This window comes from Bolinopsis microptera, chromosome 7 (genome assembly GCF_026151205.1).
Source record: "Bolinopsis microptera isolate Bmic1 chromosome 7, MBARI_Bmic_1.0, whole genome shotgun sequence".
Lineage (NCBI taxonomy): Eukaryota > Metazoa > Ctenophora > Tentaculata > Lobata > Bolinopsidae > Bolinopsis > Bolinopsis microptera.
The window spans coordinates 9,164,975-9,187,187 of record NC_087078.1 but is presented as its reverse complement, the minus strand read 5'-3'; the positions used below and the strand labels follow the sequence as shown (position 1 = coordinate 9,187,187).

The 22,213-nt window shown below is 37.7% G+C and overlaps 3 protein-coding genes across 29 annotated transcripts in view; 2 read left to right on the top strand and 1 right to left on the bottom strand.

Moving 5' to 3' along the window:
- The window catches only part of LOC134818231 (uncharacterized), a 28,511-nt gene extending 20,009 nt beyond the window's left edge, over positions 1–8,502 (top strand). For 2 of the 3 annotated variants that reach the window (XM_063827704.1, XM_063827705.1), the window contains 4 exons: positions 4,860–4,994; positions 5,496–5,613; positions 5,842–6,023; positions 6,679–8,502. In XM_063827704.1, the coding sequence (XP_063683774.1) occupies positions 4,860–4,994; positions 5,496–5,613; positions 5,842–6,023; positions 6,679–6,846 (603 nt within the window). In that variant the 3' untranslated portion in view covers positions 6,847–8,502. The remainder of the gene's footprint in view (positions 1–4,859; positions 4,995–5,495; positions 5,614–5,841; positions 6,024–6,678) is intronic. The other variant, XM_063827707.1, reaches the window with a different exon arrangement.
- A 3,092-nt stretch (positions 8,503–11,594) lies between these two features.
- The window catches only part of LOC134818226 (uncharacterized), an 83,835-nt gene continuing 73,216 nt past the window's right edge, over positions 11,595–22,213 (top strand). The window contains exon 1 of the mRNA XM_063827699.1: positions 11,595–11,599. The gene's annotated coding sequence lies outside the window, so the exon portion shown is untranslated. The remainder of the gene's footprint in view (positions 11,600–22,213) is intronic.
- Positions 11,961–22,213, bottom strand: part of LOC134818222 (anoctamin-7-like) — a 64,322-nt gene continuing 54,069 nt past the window's right edge. For 13 of the 25 annotated variants that reach the window (XM_063827686.1, XM_063827689.1, XM_063827683.1 and 10 more), the window contains 14 exons: positions 21,021–21,130; positions 19,830–19,950; positions 19,455–19,674; positions 19,150–19,220; positions 18,871–19,005; positions 18,449–18,633; positions 17,437–17,580; positions 16,982–17,056; positions 16,657–16,784; positions 16,394–16,508; positions 16,081–16,264; positions 15,680–15,821; positions 13,382–13,487; positions 11,961–13,287 (listed from right to left, as the gene is read on the bottom strand). In XM_063827686.1, the coding sequence (XP_063683756.1) occupies positions 13,204–13,287; positions 13,382–13,487; positions 15,680–15,821; positions 16,081–16,264; positions 16,394–16,508; positions 16,657–16,784; positions 16,982–17,056; positions 17,437–17,580; positions 18,449–18,633; positions 18,871–19,005; positions 19,150–19,220; positions 19,455–19,674; positions 19,830–19,950; positions 21,021–21,130 (1,820 nt within the window). In that variant the 3' untranslated portion in view covers positions 11,961–13,203. The remainder of the gene's footprint in view (positions 13,288–13,381; positions 13,488–15,679; positions 15,822–16,080; positions 16,265–16,393; positions 16,509–16,656; positions 16,785–16,981; positions 17,057–17,436; positions 17,581–18,448; positions 18,634–18,870; positions 19,006–19,149; positions 19,221–19,454; positions 19,675–19,829; positions 19,951–21,020; positions 21,131–22,213) is intronic. The other 12 variants (XM_063827680.1, XM_063827691.1, XM_063827675.1 and 9 more) reach the window with 1 other exon arrangement.

Below are 22,213 nucleotides of genomic sequence, written 5' to 3'. Positions count from 1 at the left end.
TGTACTTCCTTCACGTTCCTCGTGCACAGGATAATAATATTATGTCTGCATTATTATTATATTATGTTATTACTTATTATGTGTATTATTATGTGAACATTTTCATTGGATTGTCTGGCTTACATTTTACATATCACCTGACATTACCATGAAGTAGTGGCATTTGATACACTCTTAGCGAAATTACATGTTACTTATAATTTCATCTTACTCAGCTGTACGGCATCTCACCCGATATACCAAATATTAAATGTTCTCATTCAGTTCACAAAATAGATTGAGGATTTTATATTTTTTCAAGGAATTTTCAACCATGGAAGCCCAAAATGATAATGATCCCCAAGTTAAGCTTTTTATACAATAGAATCTGAATTTTACCAATTGATTTCATGTGCAAAACTATGCAAAATACACATTATACGTATTATTATGTATCTTCTTGTACGTAGTGATAAATCTGTGTGAACAACTTACGGTGTTCACCTTGAAATGGCCCTATTATAGAACCCTGTGGAACACCCATAAAATTATTGAGAGAAGTCTCGTCAAAGTAGAAACTGGTCACATTGTTACCATGGTAAATACTAGTTGAATAATCTACAGTTACCGTGGTTACTAGTGTTATAGTTCATGTAAAGTCCAGGAAGAGCCTATTTGTATGTGGACCACATTGTACACACAACTCTATATACTGTATAAACTATGTCTGCCTAAGTAGTGCAGTGTAACAACCTCTGTTACATTAATAGTGATCTCACTACCGGCACTGAGAGAGAGGGAGAGGGAGAGGGAGAGGGAGAGGGAGAGGGAGAGGGAGAGGGAGAGGGAGAGGGAGAGGGAGAGGGAGAGGGAGAGGGAGAGGGAGAGGGAGAGGGAGAGGGAGAGGGAGAGGGAGAGGGAGAGGGAGAGGGAGAGGGAGAGGGAGAGGGAGAGGGAGAGGGAGAGGGAGAGGGAGAGGGAGAGGGAGAGGGAGAGGGAGAGGGAGAGGGAGAGGGAGAGGGAGAGGGAGAGGGAGAGGGAGAGGGAGAGGGAGAGGGAGAGGGAGAGGGAGAGGGAGAGGGAGAGGGAGATAATATCATCATGTTTACATGATGATATATTTTAATTAACAAAGGACTGGAGGGGTTTATTGAAGCATTGCTTTCAAAGACGTGTGTTAATTGCGTTCAGCTTCATCTGAAAGGGTTCCACACCTCTCTAACAGTAATATGATCTACTTTCGTATTAGACTTTTGTATTATTGAGGCCAGGTGTGATAACGGGTAGAACACTTGATGTAGGTGTTATGTTACTGGTAGTAGGAAGACGATTACAACGGGGAACTTATCTGGTTACCTGTGTGAACTGACTAACATTTCATAATCTATACTAATAATCTCAAGATGTGTGTTCGTTCGTTCGCGTGTAATTTCCTAACGGCTCAATCAAGAAAACAGTTAGAGTTCGGTATAGTGCCGACAAAACTCTGACCAAGCCAAATGACTAAGGTTTTTTAAATTGGCCGGTGGTAAGTGGTTTAATTGATTATTTTGTGACCCAAATGAGATACTAAAGTGTGTGTGTGTGTGTGTGTGTGTGTGTGTGTGTGTGTGTGTGTGTGTGTGTGTGTGTGTGTACTCTCCCACTCTCACTCTCTCCCCCATAACATATTTGCTATATAATTAGGTAATTTGGCAGTAGACCTCAAGATTCCCTATCAAGTATTACCTATTAGATACGTGAGTGGCACTAACAATTAAATTGCGGTCTGTTTGGACTGAGCGACTTCATGCTTTCGCACCGGTTTAACTACGAAAATGTAATGCATGTTTTCGAATGTAATAGGCGGGTTTATACTTTTACATTTCAACTGCGACAGTTAACTCCCGGCCGTAGGCACCGGGTTACACTAGTACTCTAATAATAACGGCAGTTTGGTAATATTGTATTAAAGTGTCTCACGCACTCTCGAACGAACACACATCTTGAGATTATTAGTATAGATTATCTGATATTAGAGTGACCTAGAATGTGATATTCCTGCGTGTTGCTTGCTTGATCCCACTCAGTTGCAGTGCCTGCTCCGTGTTTAACTAATCGTCATATCGTATTATCAATCTTCATTATATTAATATGCTGTATATATTTTTATGTTTTATATTTTATTGTTGTATATTATATGTTTAATATTTTATGTTTTGGCGTGCTCTATATTAAAACTTATTCCCATGAGATTTGCAACATGTTGCAGTTTATTAGGTATTGTATCTACCATACTATAGTGTATCTACTATTGTTTAAAAGGACATGTCACTTTATGTTGCACTGGTAGCTGACCATGTTCCTTGACTGGGGGTCTGCCTTCACTTTATGTTATTGTTGGTATATTTAAGTCACTATTGTGACGGTACATCAAGTTTGAATTGTCCACCACATGTCCCGCCATTGTCCCGTATTTAACATGAAGACCACCATTGTGACTTTTAAGAAGCACTTAATTTTCGACAACTAATGTGTTCCAGTTTAAATACATTTGAATAGACTTTTTCAAAACCGCCTCAGTTAGCAATCAGTTACAATCACGTGCCCAAATTAACACTGAAAAATAACTCTAACTGATTATAGCCTAATTGCTAATAAGTGTTACTTTTAATGTAAGGCAATTTAGTTAGTGTTGTTTATTTTTAGTGTATGTATAACTTAAAAAGTATAAAGTTATATTTGCTATAATTACATGTATTATAATGTACTTTGTTATAATGTCAGACATCCTGAGCTACTGGCCAGTGATTTAGTCTTATGGGAACTTGCATGGTAGAGCACAGCAAGGCCGACCGAAATTGAAACAAAGTTATATGTCTATGTTACTAAAGGAAGTTGGGACAAACTCTAAAGAGGAACTGCGAACCCTGATGCGGGACAGGGATATATATGTAGAATTGTAGACATGACTTAGTTCCGACCTAGTAGTAGTAGTAGTAATACTACAATGTACTCTGTTACTGTTATGACTTGTGTGTACTAATTAAATCACGTACAATGTCTCTTACTTATATTCTCTCTGTTTCCATAGCAACCGCTGTATAATTTGCACTCCGCATAGTTTTCTATACTATACTGTAGTATTTATCTACAATATCATAAAACTAGTTACTGTTGAAGTGTTAATACTTAACACTATATATAGCTATATAGTACAGTTGTTACGGCTAGTCATTTATAAACTTAGCGTTATACTCTTAGCTATATTATATATTAGTTATACTCTTATCTTTATACTCTTATCATTTTCACAGTTACTGATAACACATTAGATTTACAGATTTAGAATAAGATGAGCTGATACTTACATTTAACTTTGAATATGGTACTGTAACAAGGTAACAAGGTACGGGGGGCCGGGGGGGGGGGGGGGGGGTAACAAGGTATAGAAGTGTGTACTGAGCGTATGTACCTTAAGTCTACCTCGCAACGTATAACTGAATATTTATAATATACACAACGAGGCAACTGATTATTAACATTCCTGACTGTTTGCAGATATATTTGATGCTGTTAATTGCGCGGTAAAACTTGTACAAAAGCTGTGGTCAGGAATGGACAAACTAGATGAACTGCGAACCTGATGGGGACAGGATGTATTGTAAAATACTTAGTGTCACCTAGTAGTTATGATTAATACAAAAGTACCGTTACTTTCTACTTGTGTACTAATAATCACTTACATGATCTCTACATAATCTTATTTTATTACATACAACGCTTTAATTTCAGACATCGCATGTTCTTGTACTATATATAAGATTTATCTACAATACATAAAACTAGTTACTGTTGCAGTAGTTATACTTAACACTATATATAGATATATGTACGTTTAGCTGTCATTATAAACTTGTTATACATCTTCGGCGTAATATTTTATTTTTATCTTATCATATTCTCTTATCAATTCACATGTATGCATAACTCATCAGATTTCAGATTTCAATAAGATACGATACTCATTTAACTTTGAATATGGACTGTACAAGGTACGTTTCGGGGCCGTGGGGCGGTGGGGGTTTCATCAAGTAGAAGTTGGTACGACGTAGAACCTTACTGTAAATAGTTTGAAAATTCAACATAATAAACAACATATTATAACATGGACAAACAATATACATAAATGTATGTGTAAACAACTTAGTGTACACGCTGTTATGATTTACACCAAAAGGTACCTTACTTTCCTCCTGTAGTACTCTAACAGTAGGCCTGATTACACAAATCTTATTTTATCAAATAATAACTAAGTCAGACAGTGAATGTTCTTGTACTATATATTAAAATATTATATTGGTATATAAGTATCAAAGTAAGTAAGTAAATACTAAATTTATTATACAGATAAACATACTATATCGGTAGTTTATACTATGTTGGTAAAATTTTTATATTGGCAAATATTTGTAATTATGCTATTTATACGCGAAGTAACTAAAACACTTAAATGTAATTGTCAATATTATGTGTCACGAAATTTCGCGACGATCGTTTTATCGTCTACGGAGCGCGCGGTGCGAATCTTATGCATAAAATAGCGCGCTCTTGTTAACATCAAGTGCGTGCGCTGAATGCTGCGCTCGCGCGCGCCAAATCACAGTTATCATTCAGTAGTTTCCAACTGCCATCTCCTCTTCTATTCCAAGGTGTTCAATCGAATCGTTCACTGTCACAACTACTGCAAATGAACCAAATACGTGACGCAGTAATAGGATCTCTTTCAAACATCATCCTCGGGAGCCCCCACTAAATTCAAATTGATATGATTTGAAAACTTTATAAGCAGAAGTATTGTTCTCGTTCTGATTCTCTTAATAAAGCAAGTTTTATTTCAGGCGTACATGAAGTGTGTCCAGCCTGACTCACACAAGCGCTCAACAGGAAGTTTAGATTACAGCCGGAGTCAGGAGAGCATGGTTCCTGAAGAGAAGTTGAGCAATGTCCCTAACCAACTACTAGCTGAGGAATATGTTAGTTTATCAGATATTTAGAATATATATTCGCATGTATCCACACTATATTTACATTACACGTTCAACGTGATATCATTATCAGTGCAGTGTGTACAACACCAACTACACCGATCAATTGCCAATCTGCGAAACATTTAATTATTATTATCACTTCGAGATGGCAGGGCCTACTCTCATGCTGTCTATAGGTGATGATTAATTCTGAAAAACTAGGGACAACTGGGGAATGATCCCAGAACCTCGACATTTCGCGTGCCTTGCTTGGTAGAGCAAGGCACGCGAAATGTCGAGGTTCTGGGTACTTTATTCTTTGCTGTCATTGTTATTGAGTATACAGTACAAGCAATACATCCACCATCGAGGAGGAATATTTCCATTTAGATAAAGTTACATTTCAAAGTTAACATGCTAACCAACTTGTTTTCTGATATCTAATCAACTAACCAATTAATTTGTCATTTAAATTAACTGATTAATTAACCTATTAACCTTCTTCAGGTGTATCACGGGTCAAATGAAGGTATTTTATCAGATATAAGATTATCAAGAAGAGAAGCAGTTTCAGATCCTCGTTCCTCTAGCTCTCCTCCTCCTCCTACCACTTCCTCCCCTAAAAGTTAGTGACGTCATCTTATAGCAAAGATTACTTTAATATGGTCAGCCCCCCCCCCCCCCCCCCCCCCCCAAAGATTACTTGGACCTTAATCAGAATTGAGGGGCTGATATGAGTTTACAAATTCTACAAAATGTCGACAAAGATGTGTTCTTTTCATAGTCATTTTCAATGAAGCGTCTAGCCCACACATTACCTGTATATACAGTACAAATAACATTTTCTTTTCAGCAGCTGTAAGTCACCTACCGAAATGCCGTGAAAAGTTAGGGCTAAATTTCCCGCCCTTGGATCTTGGAACAACAACTTCGCTGCTGAACATTTCCATCAGCGATTATAATCTGGACTGTTGGAATGGTTCAGAGATTGGGAGCTATATTGTTGATAAAACTGTATCTTCTAAATCCACTGCGGTAAGTTCTTCTTCTTTTAGTGCACATTTAGGAATGTAATATTCGGATAGGATAACATTATTCATGAAGCGAATTGTTGTGATGTTTCTGATAAATTTCTGATAATTCCGTATATACGAGAAAGGGAAAATTATCTTTTCAGAGAGGAAACTGTTCAACGTTTCAACGTGACTACAATCTACATCTATAAACTAATTACAGCACTTCGCATTAATTACATCTATTGAGAACATGATGTAATCACATAAAAATGTTGAACAGTTACCTTTGGGGTCGTTCACATATTACGTAATCAGCTGAGGGGGACCGGGGAGGGGGGGTTTCCAAATGATTACGCTAGTGTAATTTGACACAATAGCTATGTGTAAAACTATTACGGAGGGGGGGGGGGGGGGTAAAATTGTCCAAAAGTGATTACGTACGTAATATGTGAACGACCCCTTTACATGAAAAGACCATTTTCCCTTTCTAGCATATAAGGAATTATCAGAAACATACAAATTTAGGTTGTAGTTGCACCTAATTTAACCAAATTTCAGCGCCCAGTAGCGCTAGCTATTAAGGAGCTAGACTAGAATACTAATCCCAATATTTCAGCGCCCAGAAGCGCTAGCTATTAAGGAGCTAGACTAGAATACTAATCCCAATATTTCAGCGCCCAGAAGCGCTAGCTATTAAGGAGCTAGATGAGAAGATGTGTAAATATGCGCGAGAGTGTCAACCGCCGGAGGACCCGCCCCCCTTCAATAACTCCCACCACGGACCATCTGCATTCCAAGTGTTAGCTTCCCTCGTCGCTTCCATGTACTACTGTTGTTGCTAGCCAGTGCAGTGACGTCATATCACGTGTAGTGACGTTATATCACGTGTAGTGACGTCATACCACGTGTAGTGACGTCACATTTTATACAATATTATCTTCGGTTTACGCTGCTTAATTTGATCAAGAAGTTGTTTGCTAACATTGGGAAAGAAACTAGTGCTGCTCATCAACATTTAATAACCTTGGTAACCATTTAGTAACCTAGGTAACCACCTTAAGTAACCGTGGTAACTACAACGTCAATCATGATTAACATTGTGTATATCATCATAGAGGTGAAACCTTTTTTACTCGAAGTTTTGTGGCATTTCAGGGATCAGACGTGATTAATATCATTCACCTGACAGATTATTTCCTGTGCACTTTTACAGCGCTCTGATTGATTAAGTTGAATCACTCGGAATAGAGCTCAATTAAAATATTCCCAGAAATTGTTGTTTTTTTCACATTTGGTTAAGTTCAGATGGTTACCATAGTTACCTGTTAGATAGACAATGACTTGAAAATTGGACTTTAATAATTTGTTTTAACAATTCATCATTGTGAAACATTTTACTATGGTTACCATGGCTACCCATTATCATGGTAGTGTTACCATGGTTATAACCTAATATAGTGAGATAATTATTCCTTATAATAATGAAGCCATGAATAAAGAAAAATGTAAGTTGTTTGTCAAATCCGTGAAATAGCTAAAGAGCTTCAATTATATTTATAAATTACAATCGCAAAAATATGAATACAAAAATGATGGCTCTTATTCCTACTCAAACCTGAAAATTTAATTATATACAGATGTTTCCTAGTCTGAATGTTAGGATTTAAACCTCACAATCTAGAACTTTCCCTAATAACGCACGATTATGCTCTTGATTCACTTAATGCAATTAGCTTGTTGATACTTGCGTTCGAAGACAATATTCATAAATTATATGATGAATATTAAATGAAAATTAGAACTTGATTACACATGATTTGCCTTTTTTATATCAGAAAATTAATTTTAATAGAGTTTTTGATCCAGCTCAACTTTCCAATATAATGATAACTATGTTTTAGTAGTATTAGAAATCAGCAATATCATAATTATTTAATGGACTCCTCCAGCACCTGTTAAAGCTATTCGTCACGTGGTTAAAATACCATAGTTGGCAGTTCGCCAAATATGTAAAATCCAGCTCACATGCCTACACGTTATTTGAATTGAATGAGAGATTGTTTTTAGAATGAATATTACGTGTAATGTATTGGAATGTTATCATTAACAAAATATTAACTAATTTCTGTTGTCTTGCTAATATAGTACAAATTGCAATCTCCAAACCCCTGCAAAACTGATATGATATTATTCATAATTAGTAAAATTTTGGAATATTCCGTTCGTTTCCATTTCTGAGACATCTCAAATCGTTATTTACAGATGTTGCCTTGCAATCCCAGATTCTTATATCATAATACCATATATGGTAGTGTTGCCGTGGTTACATTACCATATATGGTAGTGTTGCTGTGGTTACACTACCATAGAAGGTAGGTTTCCATGGGAACATTATTGTAGATGAAGTTAGTTTTCACTGCAGGGATCTTTAAGTTTAATGGAATACTTTACAAGTTTTTGCCATTGTCAAATTATTGAACTATTTATTGTTAAAGTTATGGACCGTGTCTGATTTTGTCACTGTTTGAAATAAACTGAAACTAAGATGGTTGTTACAGCGTATTAATCAAAAAACATCTTTCAAATTTGATAAACTTGATGAAGCGAAGATGATGGTTTTGACCCTGATGATTAGAAACTAAAGCATAAAGGATGGTTTATCATTCCCTTTATCCCATATTCAAACGACGATTTGGTGCCCTCCATGTCCAGAGTGGGACCCTTCGTTACACCACTGTAACAATGTAACACCACTGTTCTGAGAAATTGTGCTTAAAATAACCGTGAAATTGCGCTGACGAGTGAATTAGTAGAAGCAGGTAACTTCAATGTGTGACTGATAATTTGTTTAGTTCAACGACTAGTTACTTGGGTTACTTTGTAGATTATCATTAAATGCTCAATGCACGCACACACTTGATACACTTTTTAACAGTTAAAACCTAAATATCATATTCCACTCTTAGTTCTAAACGAGAACTTAAAATTGTACTTTAATGCCACAAGTACAACAAAGGAGGAACCCTTCGCTAATTGCAATGCTCATGATGATGAATGAAAATTGTTTTATTATTGGTCTGGGTAGCTTCTTTGACAGTGACTCCTTTCTTTGTCTCGCATAAGCGGGTCTTTCACCGTGATGTCTGCAGTTGCTCCTGCTCATGCTGCAAGTTTATATACTTGTTGAGCCGTAGTACTAGTACATACTTATTACATTACGATATAAACTACGTATTGCGATGAAAACTGCCATAACACATAAAAAGCTGCGCCGTAACAGTACAGCCGTGAGCGTGTTACGGCGCGGCTTTTTATCGCAGCTTTCTTGCAATGTAGTTTCCATCGTAATGTAATATGTATGTACTACGGCTTTACCTGCAGGCTATTATATATGGCTCTTACTAAATTGCTCGCCCAAAAATTTCACGTGACTTTGGTTTTTTGGTTTTGCAGCCGTACAAAACGGTTTTACATAAACCCTAATCCCAACCCTAACCCTAACCATAACCCCGAAGCTATCCATAATCTCAACCACAACCCTAACCCTAACCTTGTCATACGTTGTATGACCTGCCGCGCACGAAGTGCGCGGCTCCCCCTGTATCGTCACCATAGTGAAACGACCGTGGGGGTCGCAACGTGATACAACCCTAACCCGAGCCCTAAATAATCGAATTCACGTTTTACTAGCCTGTCACGTGACAAAAACGGTTTTTTGCCCATAACTCTCCAGGGAAGCATTTTAACCCTACGTCATGGGGGGTGATTCGGAATCAGCGTCCAAAAATACACCGCTAGATCACTGTCATGCCTAAAGGGCCTTTTCACAAGAATTTTCTTAAAATTTGGGCGAGCGATTTAGTAGGAGCGATTATATATATATCAATATGTTCATAATCAAAATCCGAATAGAGATTCGGTAAAATGACAGGCTGAGCGCCGCCCAGTAACGGCCGACGTGGACAGAAAGTTACGAAAAGACGAAATAATTTAAATCAAATATTCATTTAAAATCTAAATATCATTTCGAACAACTAAAAGACAATTATTGCCCTTTTATCGTATTTCGGCTTGTAGGTTTAACAAGACGCGCGTCGAGTTGGACTCGTTTCGTCGACGGTCTTAAGAATAATAATATATTTGAAGCACTATCACCCGTTAAATTTCGACCTTCAATAATTTTCCAGCTCAAACACAAAGGTATAAAAGGGAGGTAGCAATTATATGGTTATAACATATGACATATAAGCGTTCATGTAGCGCAATGCACTACTAGGCCGCGCATCAAATAATCTTAGCTTCTCGTACATCGTAAGGGGTCGTTCACATATTACGTAATCAGCTGAGGGGGAAGAGTTTTCGAATGATTACGTAATATGTGAACGACCCCTTGTACTGTGTACTGTAGGTTTATAACCTACCAAGACGCGCGCCGAGTTGGACTCTGAGTCTGGACTCGTCGCGACGGTTTTGTCTCCTGATATAAAAGAAATATAAATATTTTACGACTAGTATCACCCGTTAAACGACTCCCAACCACAGTATATGCAGTAGATCGGCGAGATGCACCACTGTGCACTGGGCCTCGCCGAGCTGTAGTGAAGGATTGACATCGTTCGAATCAATACTATGTAATATATGGTTAGTAGCACTAGCTTACTGCATTATTATTATTAATAAATTCTTTTACATGCAAGAAGTGATAAGAGCGCTCATGGACATAAAATAGAAATTAGGCTAGGCGGAATGACAGGCTGAGCGCGGCCCAGTAACGCAGAATAGGAATGGCGCAAAAGGTAATGTTTATCTAGTTTACAGTATTTTATTACATTGCTACCTGGGGGCCTGGGCTATAATATTAATGTTCATAAACCATAAACAGAGATTTGGTGGAATGACAGGCTGAGCTAGTGAGCTCACCGCCCAGTAAATTGCGTTGTCATTATTATACTAACAGGATCATGATTTGATTCACGATGTCAATCCTTCGCATCTCGCCGATCTGCATACGATCGGCGAGAAGCATTATTGGATGCGAGAAGCATTGGATGCGAGAAGCATTATTGGATGCGCGCGCGCGACCCAGTAGTGCATCGCGCTACAAGATCATGATATGACGTAGGGTAGGGTAAAAATGCTTTCCTGGAGAAATTCGATTGTTTAGGGTTCGGGTTTTACTTTTGTATCACGTTGTGACACCCACGGTCGTCCTGACGATACAGGGGGAGCCGCGCACTTCGTGCGCGGCGGGTCATACAACGTATGACAATTCTTGATTCACGATGTCAATCCTTCGCATCTTGCCGATCTGCACCTGTGGTTGCGAGAAGAATTATTCGATGCGCGGCGCGACCCAGTAGTGCATCGCGCTACAAGACAATTCGGGTTAGGGTTAAGGTTGTGGTTAGGGATTTGGATAGCTTCGGAGTTATACTTCTGGTTAGGGGTGGGATTAGGGTTTATGTGTAAAAACCGTTTTGTTCGGCTGCAAAACCATTAAAACCAAAGTCACGTGATAATTTTTGGGCGAGCGAATTAGTAAGAGCCAGATTAAAATCATTAATCAAAATTGTCCCATCATTTGCATTTATTGCAGTTGCACGCAGCCATATCTTTCACCTCTTTAAGTTAAAGTTCATTATCAACCTCACTAAGTTTAGTATTTTATAATGATACACTCTAAATCTCAATTAGGGTACGATCAGTGTTTATTTTAAAGTAATTGAGATTATAATTGAAATGAAATAAAAGAGATCAGCAAAGTGACTTTGTTATCTAGTGGGTTTCACTGAAAAGTGAAACAAAAATGAAATTAAGCTCACATTTAACAAGAAACATAGTAACTACATCTAGATCTCAAAACATATCACAAAGAGGAATATACTGAAAAAAAAAATTAAACATAAGGCATTGCTTAAATTGTAGAATATGTTCTCTCATCAACGTTTATATAAACTTTAAGATTTGGTTCAGCTAAAAGAAGATTTACAATTCTAATGGGCATGCTCATTAACTACAAACCGTGCTATTTACATTAAAGTCTCAATGAGGTATGATGTTTAATTTCAAAGACATTTCCATTAAATTCATAAACAATTTGGTAAAACCCGTATTAGGTTTAAACCCATATAAAGTATTTAAAATCAAAACTATCGTTATATTAGGTTAATACTTTTATACTTTTAATATTGCCAATATACTTATTTAGCGGATTTCATAATAATTGTCCGAATTCGACCATTAGCGGGCAAAATTGAAAATAGAAATGTTCTTTGTGACGTAGAAAATAAATTATTGGGTAAAAATAGGACTAAGAGGACGCGTAACAAATACACGTGGAAACAGTTACCATGGCAACGCATCATCGTAACACAATAACTACAATAACCACGATAAGAGACAAAACTGAAAACAGATCTGATCAAACTTGATTGAGTTGTGGCATCCGTTACTATGGAAACAGCTACCATGACAGTTTAAATACCATGATAACAGCTACCATAGTTACTAAGCACAAAAATCAGATTAGATAAAAAAGTTTAGTGAAATTAAAAACTAAAAATAAAGCTAGATTATCAATATCATGTAATATATAAATTCACTGTCCTATACAAAATCATAGACTGTCATTACCCTCAACATCAGCGTACAACAGTTACTTTAGTAACTAAATAGTAACCATAGTAACTAAACAGTTACCATAGTAACTACATAGATACTTTATTAACTACATGGTTACCGTGGTAACTATTTAGTCATCACAGTAACTTAATAGTAACCATAGTAACTACATCGTAACTTTAGTAACATTAGAACTGTAGCATATGCTAATATACTAGAAAAAAACCAAAACTTCAAGCAAAAAAAACTACCGTTCGTAAATCGCTTTCCTCATTTACAAAGCTTTTAAAAATTCATCATAATATCGTTTAAATGAGAAGTTAAAGATATATAACAATTGTCACCTCAGGTTGAGACTCAGTAACAATGAGTAACAACTTTAATATTTTTTTCCCTACACTGTAGGGTTACCGTTAGTAACTACATAGTAACCATTGTAATTACACTTTAGGGTTACCGTTAGTAACTACATAGTAACCATGGTAATTACACTGTAGGGTTACCGTTAGTAACTACATAGTAACCATTGTAATTACACTTTAGGGTTACCGTTAGTAACTACATGTTAACCATGGTAACTACACTGTAGGGTTACCGTTAGCTCCAGTACTGTCCTTCTTAGTTGGTCCCTTCTCAAAGAGCTGGTTTACTTGGAATTGTTCCTGAAGCGAATCAGATATAAAAATCAGGTTAGTTAGTTAAAGACATAGATGAAAGCGAAACCGATCAAAACGAAAGTGAAAGAGAAACACGTACCTTTCTCATCTTGAACTGCACGTCACTGGGCACGTCAGGAATAACGTAGGAAACAATGAACTTCAGTGCAAAACACACGTGTTCAAATGCAAACGCTACCATCCACCTGAGATGCAGAGTTTTAACCAAACAACAAGAATAAATCAGACCTCATTCTACTTACTTGATACTTGATAAGGTCTCCTCAATCATTCGAGTGGCCTGCACCAAGGAATTGCCGCTTATGTCGTATCATCTCTCTCCAGTGCTTTCGGTTTCCTGCCAACTCTCGGACCTTATCAAATACAATGTCTGGATCTCCTGTGAATGTTACTGCGTCGATTTCGTACATGCCGCGAAATCCTTTTGTCCCTGCTTCTAGGACACAGGTTCGCCAATTCTTTCTTGGCCGCCCACGTGATCTTCGGCCGTGAGCAGGTGTCCAATCAAGTAGATACTTTGGTAGCCTGGTGTCCGGCATTCTAGAAACATGTCCAAACCAGCGAAGACGGTTGGCACTGATGTAGGTTATAACCGGGTTTATTCTTGCCCGCTCCAACACTTGAACATTGCTCGTCCGGTGGAACCACTTAATTCGAAGGATTCTCCTCAAACAGTTTTGATGAAAAACTTCGAAGCGATGTAGTTGCTTTGAAGTAGTGTTCCAGACTTCGCTTCCATAAAGTAATATTGTTAGAACCGCTGCAACATATATCCGTATTTTGGTGTTAGTTTGGATATTGCGATTCTTCCAAATATTACCGAGCTGATTGAATGCTCCTGAGGCTTTCTGGATCCGTGCAGACAAGTCCCGGTCAATAGTCCCATCACTTGATATAATCGACCCAAGGTAAGTGAAGTTGCTGACTTGCTGGATAGCCGTGTCCTACTGTAATGTCCACTGTTGATGCTTCAGTATATGGCCTCTGTGATGTATTCTTGCCGATGGCCATAACCTCTGTTTTCTTCGCATTGATTCTGAGGCCAGCCTGAGCCGCATACTTGCATAAAAGATCAGTTGTCTCCTGGAGACCGTCCTTGGTGTTGTCCATGATAGCCAAATCATCTGCATAGTCAGTATCCAGGACGACTGTATCCTGACCAGAGCTGGTGGTAGCTCTCTGCAGCACTGCCCCGTGTGACAACACTTTGTTATCCTCAGCCCGCTGCGCAGGCAGGTTGATGCAAACATTAAAGATAGGTGGACCCTGAATATCCCCCTGCCCAGAACCAGATGTAACGTCAAACCACTCAGAGAGCTCGCCATTATGTCTGACAGCGCTGACGGTGCCGCAAAAGAATGCTTGCATTATGCGAATGTATTTACAAGGCAAGCCATAATGACTGAAAGCTTTCCAGATAAACTCCCGATTAAGTGAATCGAATGCCGCTTTAAAGTCAACAAAATTTATGTAAAGGGGGAGATTAAACTCAATGCTGTTGTGAATAATAGTACGGAGCGAATAAATCTGATCTATGCAAGACCTGTTTTTCCTGAACCCGCACTGATTCTCTCGGAGCAGTTCTTCAAGCCCCGCATTCATCCGTCGCAACACTATTATCTGATAGAGTTTTGATGCCGTGGAGCGTAGGGTAATGCCCCTGTTGTTCGAGCAGTATGATGTATCACCCTTTTTCGGGACAATAACAATGATACCCTTAACCCAATCCTCTGGCACATTCTCTGTCTCCCATACACGTGCAAACAGTTTCTCAAGCCTGTCTAAAAGACCAGGAGCCCCATACTTCAGCTGTTCGTTGGAAATGTCATCAATTCCAGGGCTCTTGTGATTCTTCAGACTCTTTAAAGCTTCAGAGATCTCTGTTCTGCTAGGGGGTATATCACTATCACTCAGATACGGAAAATATGGTGCGACCTCTAGACTGTCTAGGTCTGAAAGGTCCACGTCTCCTATCTGCGGGTTTAGTAGTTCAGCGAAGTGCTCACCCCATCGTTTTCGTTGAGCAGCGGGGTCAGAAATCAACTTCTCGGTTTTATCTCTGACAGCAGTTGACTTCTGACTTTTCTTGCCTGACAAGGACTTGATCATCTGCCAGACCTCCCTCTGCTGACCGTGTGAAGAAGCTGTTTCCAGATCGGCTGCAACCCGTAAAGCCCAGTTCTCATCGTCCTTCTTGCAGCTCTTCTTAACACGCTTATTAGCAAGAGAATACTCAGATCTATTGACCTCATTCAGTCTCCTTTTAAGGGTTCGTTTGTAAACTGGAATTTTAATGAACTTAATGGCCTGATATTCTGTTTCCAAATTGATTTTATATTTACTAGTGCGTAAACAAAGAAAAAACTCCAAAACTCACGGTTCATATGAGTTGATGTTCGATCCCTCAACATCTGGTTTGAATAAAATAGAGCTGCTTCCCTTCAGAGTGAAGGCTAAGATAAGAGAGTTCACCACAACACCCACCATGTTCAGAAATTCTAGAATATACTGCCAAATACCTGAGTAGGAGATGGTTACTAGGTTACTAGCTAGTTACTAGGTTACGGGCTGGTTACTAGGTTACTAGCTGGTTACTAGGTTACTGGCTGGTTACTAGGTTACTGGCTGGTTACTAATACTAGGTTACTGGCTGGTAACTAAGTTACTGGCTGGTTACTAGCGGGTTACTAGGTTAATGGCTGGTTACTACGTTACTAACTGGTTACTAGGTTACTGGCTGGTTAAACAGGAAACGACTAGGAATGAAGTGAAACTAACCAATATCCTCAGCACGCTGTGCAATGTATCTTCTGTTTTTCCAGAGTATTCTGTAACCGTCCACTCTGACGTCCACCATGTTACAGATAAGAGCGACTAGAGGCGCTAGAGGGAACACAGTGCCAAACAGCATGATAATACCGTACATTATACACTTCTCGGTGTACTCAGACAGCGTGAAATCCTGGGGATCACGTGGTGTTACATCTCCTTATATGGGCATCACGGGAATCAATATATTAATCGTATATCTCGGCAGAAAGCTATCTGGAAAAAAATATAACGTGAAATTGTGAAGATATTTAAAACTCACAGTATCTCCAGCGAGAAGTTTCCTGTCCTCCTCAATAATATCAATCAGCTCTTTTGTCTTTTCCGGACCCGCATTAACTGCCTCTATATTATCATTACTGTCTCTGGGTAGCACACTGTGAGTACTACTTAGTGAGCTGGTTACTAGGTTACTAGCTGGTTACTAGCTGGTTACTATGTTGCTAGGTTACTAGGTTAGGCTGACTTCTAGGTTACTAATAGCTAGTCACTAGTTTATCAGATTAGCTTGCTTCTATAACTCACTTGTTTCTGAATTTAGCCCACAAAGTAAGCAGAATAGGAATTACAACATCTTTAAAGAACTTGGGCATCGGTTTCAGGATCATAAGAACAGCGACCTGCATCACCAGCATAGGGTAGCAGAGAGGCCTCTGTGGGGTTTTACTAGGTTACAACCTGGTTACTTACTATGTTACTATCTGGTTACAAGGTTACTATCTGGTTACTGGGTAACCTTCTAGTTACCAATAATCGTAGAGGATAATTCGAGTAAAAAAAGGAAGTATTATATTGTGTTCAGTAGCATTACTTTCTCCTTCGTAAATATTTGAGATTAGAAATAACTTACTCCGTTGCTATCTTCGTATCCGCAGGTGTCTTTCCATGAAGACATTCCGAACATACCATTCTCAGACACATCCTCCTGAACATTGGACATGGGGTTACTGGTTGGTTACTAGGTAACCAGCTGGTTACTAGGTTACTAGTTCATAACTAGGTTCCACTGCACTGCTCTACTAGATCACAGAACGGAAATAAAGTTAGCCGTTAAAAAACAGTTTAAATAGAAAATGAGAATATAATACACTTATGTAAAATCCGGATTGGAGTATTATTTATGAGTCGCATTGTTGTAATGTATTCTGGGTAAAATTATCTTTATCCCGGTTGTTGCGACAAGTAAAAATGCTCTTATTAGGGAAAGGAGATTACTCGACGTTTCAATGTAACTACATCGTATTCATGATCTAAAAACAAGTGTTAAAAATTCAAAAACGTAAAAAATAATAATAATACACTTACCTTGAAGAAAGCAATGTAGATAAGAGACGCATAGTTATTAACAAACTGGAATGCGAATAGTTTGATAATAAGCGCATCATCGTAAGCAGTTTGCGTCCTGTGGTTCTCCCAGTTAGTTAGCATATACGCTAATTTCTCATATACCTGAAAAAAGAACCAAATCATGAGTCAGCATCAAAGGAGAAGCAAGAATGAAATTTGTAACGTTTATGAACTAATAGCAATTCATCTTTCAAAATTGGCTCCATCACAATTTCAAAATCATTTTTACAATCCCAACATCATTTTTACATCACCATTCACCCTAGAATTTCACAATAACTTAGATCCAGACATTTCTTTCGATATTTTAGAAATTAACTTATATAGCACCATTTAACGAAAAGTGACAGAAGCGTACTACATTAATTTATTTAAACCTAGTATCAATAATAAGGAAGAGTGTGAGAAGCTTAAGTGATTTCTTTTACAAAATATTCAGAGACAAATTTAAACAAATAGCACACGACCCTCATGTTCGGTAGATATCATGTACTCGGACAGAGTGTAAAACGTGTGTACATCACCATTTAATATGTAATATATGATGCAAAGAAAACTATATTTATGGACGTGAGGAGGGTTAGGACTCCTTCAACTACATTAAATCAATTCCTTCTGTAACGTCCTAAATAAATATAATTACGAAAACCAAATTTATAAACCTTTTAAAATATAATACTATTTGATGTAACCTGTATTCAGTGTGTGTAATTTTAATTTAGCATTTTAACAAGTGTAGAACCATTTATAATTGTATACTAACATTTGTACCAGTTTTAGCCTGAAGACGCCGAAAATTTGCCTACATTCCTAACTTCCTGTTTCATTTGTCCTTGTCTCTTCCAACCGGATATTATCTAACTATCAGTATTTCAACCATGAGACTAATAAACAGCGAACTACTCCATCATTTGATATACCATTCACCCTGTATGACCATATAAGGATATAAAAGGAAAGTTATACTCACAAATCCCAGGAACATAATAGCCAGTGCGTTGAGAACAGAAGACAGAACGGATGTGTAGAGAGCGTTATTATCTTTAGACAGAGCCGTAGCAGCCTCAAACGCCGCATCGGTTTCATAACTTTCCCTAACTGGAAGACTGGCCAGGTAGTTTCCAGCGTTGAAGGCAGTCCTGAACACGATAACACCTGACAATACAAATACAGTTACCATGGTTACAATCAAATTGTCACGTGGTGCAAGGTCACGTGATCAAATAGAACTTAATTACAAATATATTTGACTACTGGTGGGGAGGTGACTTCAATTGTCTTGATAGTAGTGTTTTAATGGGGTTACCATGGTAATATAACCTTATATGGTAGTGTTGCTATGGTTACATGACTTTATATAGCGGGTTGCGATGGTCACGTGAAACTACTCACCCACAGTAGAAGCCATAACAAGGAACACCATAAAGGCGATAGTGAGTACAGAGAAGGAGATCTTGAGGTAGAGTCTGTAGAATGGGTAGTACCACTCCTCCTCCTCAGTTATAGGGTTCTTTCTCGTCTTACTTCCTGAGATGAGGGGTTATATAACTTGGGGGGGGGGGGGGGGGGGGGGGGGGGGGGGGGGGGGGGGGGGGGGGGGGGGCGGGGCAGATAAATGACAATTAAACATCTTACATAACTACATAGTAACAATTGAGAATTAAAACTTACCGTAGAATTGTGGTCTGTCTGGTTCAAGTTGTTCAAAGTTGCTCACATCCCACTCGTACTTGAGGGAGTTACTAAGGAGAAGTTACTAAGGTTACTACTATGGTAACTGGTTATTATAGTTAAATGGGTTACTACTATGGTTGCTGGTTATTAATTATTATAGTTACTATGGTTACTATATTCATTGGGGTGATACTTCAATTCAATGTATCCTTTACTTTAATGATAAAATATGCAGGCCACCAAATTTACATTCTTGAACGATCTTACAAGATTTAACAAAACAAATGATAACCCAACAGTACCTCCTCCGTTTCCATTGTTCCACAAAGAGAGTCCCCCAGATACAGAGAGCTAGAGAGAACCAGGGAGTAAGAGGATTATTGAAGATTGTAAACGCGTTGTACAGAGCCGTTGTGACGTTCTCCTCGTCTAGGCTGACACCTTTTCCTGAGTAGCTGATTCCGTAGATAAAAGAGACGATGCCGAATATAGTGGGGACGATGAGCGTCAATATGTAAAGTTCTGAGGGGGTATAGTCGTTACAAGGTTACTAAAAAAGAGGCTTGGCCAGTATTTAAAAGTCGTTAAAACGACTTTTAAATTCCTGATAATACTGAACTATCAAACTTGTTATACAATGTACAATGTATAATGTATTGTAAAAACATAACACTCACCTATCCAAGCAAAGTAAAAAGCTATTTTCTCTCCAAAATAGTTCCGTATTTTCCAGAGGGGTTGGAATTTGTACCAAAGTTTCCAACTGCTCCATAGCTCAGCTCTGGGGTCCACAACTTTCTGCCAAAGTTGCTAGGTTACTGACTGGTTACTAAGTTACTAATACTGGTTACTAAGTTGCTAATACTGGTTACTAGGTTACCAGTAACCGGGTTACTAATACCGGTTTGTGGTTTCTAATTAGTAAATAGAAAGTTAGTTATTACAGGAATGAGGTATACAACACGAGGTATACGACATGAAGTATACGACACGAGGTATACGACACGAGGTATACGACATGAGGTATACGAAACGAGGTATACGACATGAGGTATACGACACGAGGTATACGACACGAGGTATACGACACGAGGTATACGACACGAGGTATACGACACGAGGTATACGACACGAGGTATACGACATGACGAAGTTTCACCGAATAGTTTTGAAAACAATAAATAAGGAGGGATGCGACATTATCAAAGAAAAGAGTAATTCTGATTAAGAAATCACGAGCGTATTAAATGAGGAGATACTATTACTGCTGCTACTATTCAGCAAGATACTGTTCATGCAGTCCAGTAGTGGCGGAGCTCAGTAGTATATTATAAGCATACAAGTGTGAATATAAGTTAATAAACTCCGCAGAACACTTGTTTGGGTAAGAACCGGAACGTTATATTACATGATATCATCATTTGCATAGATTTTTTAAAAGAAAGTTTTAAGTCTCCGTGTTATTCAATTTTCTGTTTTACTTTGCAGGAGGGCGTAGTATTTTACATTCTTTTTTTCAGCGTAGGTATAGTACGTAGGTATAGTGTTTATGTACTAGTTTGGTATTTTTGGTTTGTTAACACTTACTTCGTTCGTAATTTTACTTACTATTTCCTGATATGATAATATATCTGTTATTTAGAGCTTGTAACACTAAATGGAACTACTCAGATGATGAATACTTACAATTTACATAGTATAATAGAATATGAATACTTTGTTAGCAACTGTACATTAAGTGACAGAGTTAGTAAATAATTAGGAATATCATCAGTTGATAATCTAAATTAATTAGCAACCCAAATTATTTTATTATTCAAATTAAATAATTCTTTAATTAATTAATTAGCAAGTAAAATATCAGGTACCGAATCTTCGTCCTCTTCTTTGAAAGCCTTTCTTCTGTGCAGTGTAGAGGGTCTGTCGTGTAAAATAAACACGTCAGTGTAGACTCCTTTCAGCTTCAGGTAGTTCAAACCTGGGGCGTTACTAGGTTACTAATACTGGTTACTAAGTTACCAGTACTGGTCACTAGGATACTGCTAATGGTTATTCAGTTACCAATTCTGGTAACTAGGTCCCTAATACTGATTACTAAGTTACAAATACTGGTTAATAAGTTACTAGTATTAGTCACCAAGTTACTAGATGGTGGTCAATAAGGTAATTATATTGCCAAGGTAACAAAATGATTAAAAAGTAACAAAATAATTAAAAGCTATAAATTTTAAGACATTTAAGTTAAAGCAGATAAAACAAACAGAGCACTCTTTAGAAAAGATATATATAAAGAAGATATATAATATATATATTATATATATATAATATATAAAGAAGATAACAGTTATGACAGCAGATGTGGATTCTGGTGGGGAGGGTCGGCACGTGGCAGTGATTCTGGGGTTCGATGGGGGTGATGCAACGTCAATTAATGTCAATTAATGTCAATTAATGTCAATTTATGTCAATTAATGTCAATTAATGTCAATGTCAGTTTTACAAAATTTTGGAATACTGACATTAATTGACACGATATTTTTCGACCAGAGATTATGTAGTTCTACCATATTTTTAGCACTTTAGAACGTTTATATCATCAATTTATTCACTACTATCACATATGGAAATGTGAAAAAATTCAGATCATTAAACAATAAAACTAAAATAATACGGTTTTCCGAAATTTAATTTTCTTAAATGGGCGTGGCCATCCAAGGGCGTGGTTCTCAACATCATCAGAATTTAGAACCCACATTAAACGAAATGCCTTAATGACATTTATATTTGAATAACGAATCTTAAACAGCTAACATTACTCCTTCATACTAAAAAAGCCGATTCTAAATATTTTACCTGTATAAGAAACCAATAAAATATGGGCGTGGCCGGTGGGGACCGAAGATGGAAGAGTTGGAAGCTGAAATTTTTTTTGGTGGTCTTTGAACCTAAGGATCAACAGATAAGAACATACTCATAATTATTCAAGGACTTTGTTTTTTTGAAACGGTCTAACTTACATGATAGACGTGAATATCTTGAATATATATCGAATAATGATAAT